The sequence below is a fragment of the Arachis ipaensis genome, chromosome B04 (genome assembly GCF_000816755.2).
Source record: "Arachis ipaensis cultivar K30076 chromosome B04, Araip1.1, whole genome shotgun sequence".
NCBI classification, from domain to species: Eukaryota; Viridiplantae; Streptophyta; class Magnoliopsida; order Fabales; family Fabaceae; genus Arachis; species Arachis ipaensis.
Window position 1 is genome coordinate 352,071 of NC_029788.2, and position 7,459 is coordinate 359,529.

General features: G+C 32.9%; 2 protein-coding genes across 3 annotated transcripts in view; both read right to left on the bottom strand.

Moving 5' to 3' along the window:
- The window catches only part of LOC107638409 (oligouridylate-binding protein 1), a 5,751-nt gene extending 1,996 nt beyond the window's left edge, over positions 1–3,755 (bottom strand). Inside the window, exons 1-11 of the mRNA XM_016341663.1 lie at positions 3,406–3,755; positions 3,027–3,088; positions 2,600–2,702; positions 2,375–2,451; positions 2,228–2,289; positions 2,029–2,116; positions 1,827–1,902; positions 1,681–1,711; positions 1,013–1,132; positions 551–636; positions 175–348 (exon numbers count right to left, since the gene is read on the bottom strand). Of these exons, the coding sequence (XP_016197149.1) occupies positions 175–348; positions 551–636; positions 1,013–1,132; positions 1,681–1,711; positions 1,827–1,902; positions 2,029–2,116; positions 2,228–2,289; positions 2,375–2,451; positions 2,600–2,702; positions 3,027–3,088; positions 3,406–3,486 (960 nt within the window). The 5' untranslated portion in view covers positions 3,487–3,755. The remainder of the gene's footprint in view (positions 1–174; positions 349–550; positions 637–1,012; positions 1,133–1,680; positions 1,712–1,826; positions 1,903–2,028; positions 2,117–2,227; positions 2,290–2,374; positions 2,452–2,599; positions 2,703–3,026; positions 3,089–3,405) is intronic.
- Positions 6,551–7,459, bottom strand: part of LOC107638408 (protein TIFY 10A) — a gene marked incomplete in the record, with an annotated part of 1,880 nt that continues 971 nt past the window's right edge. For both annotated transcript variants that reach the window (XM_021120285.1, XM_016341662.2), the window contains 3 exon segments: positions 6,551–6,869; positions 7,194–7,251; positions 7,347–7,459. In XM_021120285.1, coding sequence (XP_020975944.1) covers positions 6,773–6,869; positions 7,194–7,251; positions 7,347–7,459 — 268 coding nt within the window.

Genomic DNA, 7,459 nt, shown 5'->3' on the forward strand with positions numbered 1-7,459 from the left:
GCCTCCAGTTGACAGCAAAATCCAGTTTAATAAACCCCTTAAACTTGAGATAGGAAAATATGAAAACAACCAAGTCATATGCCATTAACACCATCTTAAATAACACAGAGAATAGCAATACGGCATAAAAGATAATAGAATTATCGGCAAACAAATATCCTGCAAACAGCATACCTTGACAGGTTTGCCAAACAGAATCCGAGCATTACCCATCTGGATAGCAAGAGCTGCTTCATCATGTGTACTGTATCTCACAAATCCAAAACCTTTGTCTCGTTGCACCCTAACATCTTCAATAATTCCAACACCAAGGGCATGAAAATGGTGATGAAGATCAACAGATGTAACCTGCAATTTCAATACCTATGAGAACTTCTAAAAAGTAATTTTCGATAAAGCTTAATTTGCAGGAATATGTCGCATTTTATAGCTAGCAACCTAGCATATCTGTACTGCTAATAGAGACAACTGACTGCCAAAGCACTCCACCTTTCAATAAAGCTATAAGACTAGGTTATATCAAAATGGCCAAAAAAAAAAAAACCCTTGCCTCTGGAGCGAGATTGCCAACATAAACAGTGGTATATTGAGGATTCTTCTCTGGTGCATCATCACTGGTTACTTGCTGCGCTTCTTCTGCAATTAGAAAACAAGATAACCATGAAATGAAAAGCATCCACCAAGCATAATCTACAATCAGGCTACTACAAACAATAAATGGAAAAGTATCCATACATTAAAAAAATAATTATTTGAAAAACATCAACTATGAAATATTATGATACACATCAGCAGCATGAACACATAATATATTGAAGTGCCACCTTAAAATGATAATAAGAAAGAAAAATCATGATGTAGATCTCATAGGAGCTTTCAAAAAGTAGACAACGAATTCAACAATTTCTACAGTCTAGATGCAAACCACAGGAACAAAATGAAAAAGGGGGGGGGGGGTGTAAAAAAGGAGCCACTAAATAGAATTTTACAAGAATAAACTCAGTAATCTCACCCAATGTTCCATTAGTTAACTCCACAACACTTTTAGAATCCGAACTCTGCTTTTCATCATTGCTGTTAGCCCCTTTAGTGGCCCAGTTGCAGCGTATCTGTCTACTTCCAAGCCACTTACCTAAAGTGTCAGAAAAATATTAAAAGTTTCATAAACAATAGAAGGTGCTAATGTGTGAACTACAAACTAGGAATGGGCAAAAATAAAAACAGCAGCTTATAAATCCAAGGAAAACTATCATTATCAATGATGAGAACCTCATCACCACAAAATATTTTCTCAACACTGATATAATTGGGAAAAAAAAGGGTTATTTGATCCTTCAGCCCAAATATCTGGCCAATTAGGCCCCCATCATCAGTTCCCCCCACCTGAGGCCTCGGTAGTAACAATATGGAGCAATATATATTAAATTTCACACAGTTCCTGAATACGGTTTTCTATTATTAAGCTATCACATGGTTATAGCTTGTAGCAAGATTTGATATCGTAAGTTTTCCAATATATATATATATATATATACACAATGTTCCATTAAGGTGTAAAGAAGAAAAATATGTGATGAAAGAGACATAAATTTTCTATAACAAATATAACATATAACAGACATAAACCAGAGACACAATGAGAGAGATAAAAATCTAGCAATTCCAAAACAAAAATCTTACCAGTTAAATCATTTATGGCACTTTGGGCATCCTGATAAAGTATATTACAAAATAAAGACACTACATTAGCATGACAAACACACAAAATAATCCCAAAGAATATTAAGATAGGAAGAGAAAAATGTAATAAGTTGAAGATTTCATGCCTGCTGATTTCGAAAAGAAACAAAGCCAAATCCCCTGGACCGCCCTGTTTTCTGATCCCACATTACCTTCGCATCTCTGAAATCAATTTAGCACGAGTTTATTGTTACTATGAATTGAATTCAGATACATACTCAAGTCAAATTACTTCTCACGTCATGTTACATGTAACCTACAATAACAAAATGACATTTAGAAACTTACGAACAAGTGGGATACACAGAGAAGCAAGCAAACAAGGTTGCATCTGTAACCTCAGGGCTAAGGTCACCAACAAAAATATTAAAATGACCTGAATCCAAAACAAAACAAAGGGTAAAGTTGTTATTCCACAAAATAAGAACTGTAATAAGACATTGCAAAGTACGTTTCAAGGAAATATATATATATATATATATGTAACCTGAAGTATCCTCTCTCTGGCTGCTAGCATAAGCCCAGTTAACCTTAATAGGCTGGCCAAAGCTGCATAGTACACGCAACACATCATAATATGAATCTAGTAAAAGCTGTTCCATAACTCGAAACAAAAAATTAAAATCAAACTTACATGTGCCTTCCATTGAGAGTTACAATGGCAAATGCAGCTGCACTGCGATCAAAGTAATCAACGAAGCCATATGACGACTGCAAATTAAATGTTTGAAGAAAACCATCATTGTGAGAAGAGAAAGAAATACGTAGAAATATCTATTTCCAACAGCTGACAGGAATCATGGACTCTACTGTAAGTCATTTTATTGCATTTAAAAAGATGAATATTAAGAAAACTGACCTTATCTTTCCTAATGAGCTTGCATCCTTCAAGTGCGCCTGCACTTGAAAAAAGCTCTTGAAGAAGGGATTCTGAAACCTGAGGATGAATGTTGCCTACATAGCTGCATTTCATGCATTTCATCAAATTTGATTAACGATTAGCAATATAAAAAATCAATACACATCAAAGAAAAGCGCTTCATAAACCTAGAACATAAGAGAGTCAACTTGCCAACTAAAAATACATAAACCGAGCAGAAACTTTTTTTGAGAAGAATTCTCGCAAAGGATATAATAAATTATCTAAGAGGCAGTGAAGTCAACGAGCCACTTCCTTAAGGTACTAAAATACGGGAAGATGAACATGTCGAACTAAACAAAAATACTCGACATTTTAAAATAATATTTTTAAAAAAAAAAGTAATAAAATGTTCATTAACACTCACACACTGCGGCATGAACTTGAATCAAAGCCAGGAGGCAGATTTCCACTCAAGATAGGCTCAATCTGCAAAATAAAAATGTAAAAACAAAGGGGGAAAAAAACTAAAATCAAAATCATCTACTATTCTACTCTCCTCACAAGTAATCTAATTAAAACAATAGGAATCATAGCGTGAGTACCCAGCGTTTCACCTAAATTCTAGGGTAATTCAAACGTATCTAATCTAATCCCAAAACATAACAAAAAAGCTTGAGCTTGACGAAATAGCTGAAAATTTAAGCAGCAAACAGTAATCACAAAGAAAACATGCTAATTTCTGAGAAGAAATAAAGCTGAAAAAAATCAACAATTAAAAACAAATAAATAAAGAGTAGATGAACCTGTGGAGGAGTTAGGAGAGCAGGGTGGTGATAGAGAGAGTGCTGCATCATAGCATGCTGTCTCAACCTGTGTTGCTGCATCTTCGATTCCTAGGGTTAGGGTTTGAAGACGATGATGAAAGGATAATAACAAAAGGGAAGAACAGAAAAAAAAAAGGAAACGGAACAAATCAAAACACAAAATATAAGACAAACAAAAAAAAAAGAGAGAAAACAAAAAGGAGAAAAAAAAAAGAAAAAAAAGGGAAAAGAAAAAACCCCTCGAAAGGGAGAGGATGTGAGAGAAAACAGAGACAAACAAAGACGAAGAAGATGATACTGGAGAGGGACTCAGTCTCAGATACACTTACCCCCTTTTAATACTTCAAAAATAAAATAAAAAATAAAAAACAAACAAACTAACTTCAATTATATTTTCCATTAAAAGAAAATGGGGCCGGGGGTGAAAATGGAAAAGCATCCCAAAGCGTTTGCGGATAGATTTCTTTTATATATTTTGTAGGGCAGTTTTTTTTTTCTTTTTAAAATACCACGGCAGATAGGTTGTGTTTCACTGTATTGACCCTGTATTCAATTGAACTAATTTTTTTTAATGCTAAATCTTTTGTTGTTTTAAATTACAAAAAAAGAAAAATACTCAACTAGCTCTCTTGTTTCTGGCCTGAGAACTAGCTTTGTTTTGTCATACTTTAGTTAAACTAACTTGGATTTTTGTCCAAATCATATTTATGGTATAATCTAGCTTGGTTTTGTTTTTTAGTTTCTGGTCTGAAAATTATGTTCTTGTTTGTTGTCTAGTTTTTGAAGAATCTTGTTGGAATAAAAACAGGGAAGTTCAATACCAATATTCCATTATGCCAAAAAGAATCAAACAATAAAATAGGGTACTCTTTCATTTTTGGTCATGGATTGGGTTGGACCAAGCCAACAAAGACTAACTCTAAGACCAAAAACGATTTTCACAGCAAAATAATGCTAGTTTGCATATTTGTGAGTAAATTTGTCAAATTTTTGCAAGGGAAAAAAAGCCCATTTTTGAGATGATATTAGGCCTAAAAATGACTTGACCAAAAACTCTTTTATTTCGCAAAAAGCATATCACATGGTGACCATAAAGTTGGTAAGGTTGTAGCAACCTCATGACCAAAAGGAAGGTTGTATCAAATAGCGAGTGATAAAAATAAAACAACTGGGCCTAAAGTGTACTCAATGAAAGTATCTGGACAAAAACTATAACATGTTTGGTGGGGCAACCAAAAAAATCAATTCTTATATATTTTTCGTTTATTAGAATTATAAGTTCAATTTAAAATCTTAGTTTGTTGTATGATACTATATTACTATATGATAGTGATATCTACATATGCGTATAGTTAGGCCTTCCGTTTTATGTGAAATGTTATTTTGTTCTATTGTTATTGTTATTAGTTTTTGTGGCTGTAGAAAAATTCTAATTAAGAGAGAAAAAAAGTGTTTGTTTATACCTTATACCTTATGGTTCTTGGCATCTTAGAAGAAAAAGAAAAATTCTATTCTCTGATTTGATAAACCCCCTCCCTTCTCGTCACTTTTTTCTTTTTTCACTTGAGAAATGGAAAAATAAGTGCACATAAAATGGTAGAAAAGTGTAAGTGTCAATCTAGTGCCACTGCCTTGAAGAACGAAAATTCTTATATATTTAGTCGCAACACACAAAACATGCTTTTGACCTAATAAGATACGTGTGTGCAACTAATTCATTTCACTATCTATATATTTTTTATTTTTTGAAAAAATTAATCTCATTTTTCTATAAAAGGTGAATGGCCATCTTATATTAGGCATAAATATTTTTTTGTTTTTTGTTTTTGATTTTCTACAAAATTATTCTTCAAATTTTGATCCAAAAATATTAAAAAGTGTCTATTTTAATATGCTTTCGTTAGTTAGTTAGTTTGTGCCATTAAATAATAATGTAGGACATTTTACCATGTTAATATTTTAATATTAACATTTAACTTATTATGTACTGAAAAAACTAATAACAAAAACAAACAAACCTTTATTAAAATTTTGTTGGATCAAAACTAAAATAAAAAAATTGAATATTTAGGGATTAAAAAGTTAGTTAATCTTAAGCATCTATACCTATAATAATTTTGTTTAAGTAGATTAAACACATGTTTTCAATTTGTCTCTAAAATAGTTAAAAAAAACTACTACATGTTCGGTAATTATTAAGTACCATTACTCAACTAGATCTCCTTCGTGTTTTTTGGTGGCTGAACATAACGCTAAAAAAAAAAATCTGAGAGAAAGAATAGTACCCCTCTCTAATAAATAATGTCTAAATTATTAGAGGACAGTAACCTTTCATCTAAATTTTCATGCTGTCTCCTTCATGTTTGGCTCATTTTTATTTTCTTCTTGTACCAAAAAGATTATTAGAGGCTTGTATACAAAAGGTGTTCTCTCATAATGAAATACACAAGGAAAATTATAAAAAAGAGTACCATTTAGTTCATACTTGTTGCCTGATTAAAATATAGGAAACATTTCAAGTGCACCGGGAGTACCGGTGCACCAATTATTTTAACCATTGATTTTAATTAATATATATTATATATATTTTTTATAATTCAGATCAATGGTTAAAATAACTAGAGCACCAAAATAACTAGAACACCGATACTTCCAATGCACTTGAAATGTTTCCTAAAATATATATTTGTTGCCTTCTTTGACTTATAACATTGGCTGAACAGTTGGATTTATTGATGCCACATCATTCAAGAATAGTGGCAGAAAATGGGAAGAAGGTGCGCAGTTATAAAGGGCACAAGCACTCACGTACCCTAACTTCAAAATCTTACCCTAACTTCAAAATCTTAGGTGGTTGAGGCATGCGATACAGGTGCCAAAAGACGGGACCCACTTAGTGACACCACTCCAACTTTGACCAATTTCCTCCCTTTCCTTGAACCACCACATATAAATTAGTAGTTTGACTCCCAAAACGTGTTAAACATTTTACTTTATCACAATTATTATCAGATTTGGATATCATATAATATTTTATTAAAGATTAATTTTATTATCATTCATTTGATCATTTCGGTTGATGAGGAAGGAATTATTAACAAGAGGGAAAAAAATTCATAAAACATAAAACAAATGGAATGAAATAGTATTGAATCCAAAATGTTTGAGATACTAATAATTACAAGGAAAGAAATAACTAGGCAGAAGCTAAATAGGAATAAAGTTAGATCTATATTTGTCTTAGTCTTGATATATAGCAGTGGGGATAGGCTGAAACCAAAATAACAAAAAGCCTAATTGAGCAGTCCACCAATTATGAACAAAACTGCTTTTAATAGTGTGTTGATTAAGCTCCTAACCCAAGCCATGCCATAGACGACTCAGCTGCTTTATTAGGGACCGAGACGGGGCTGCTGGTTTGATATGGTGCTTTTGAAGCAATTCTGCAAACACAACATAATAATTAGTCAATTAGGCCTAAAACAGCACCTTATACAACAAGATTTAACTTCCAATTGATAAACCAACATGACAGGGGTGCATAGAAACAAACAAGAGAAAGTCTAGAGGCCAGCAACTTTTGTGTTTTGTGGCCAATACTTAACCATCAAAAGAGAAAAGTAAGTGATCTCCTATCATTCGATGTAATCTCACACCATTAAAAACACTATTGATGGCCAATTGATGATTATAAAACACAAAAATTGCTGACCCTAACATTCCTCAAAAAAAAAAAGATAAACCAAACAATTGTTTGGGAGGCCTACCTATCCTTTCTCTTCTCCAGGAACCGATGCAGCGAAGCCTTCCTTGCAATAGGTAGATCTGCACATAAAAATGAAATTTACGATTAGAGAATAACTCACAATGATATATCATTTTTGCTGTTTAATCACTCTAAATAAATGAAAAGAAATTACCACCAACAACAGGTGCGGACTGTAGCTGGGAATGGGGTTGAAACAAGTAAGGCCGGGTGTGCTGAGTAGAAGCGCATGCAGAAGAGTTCCCTCTTTTAGCCAAGGACAGAATC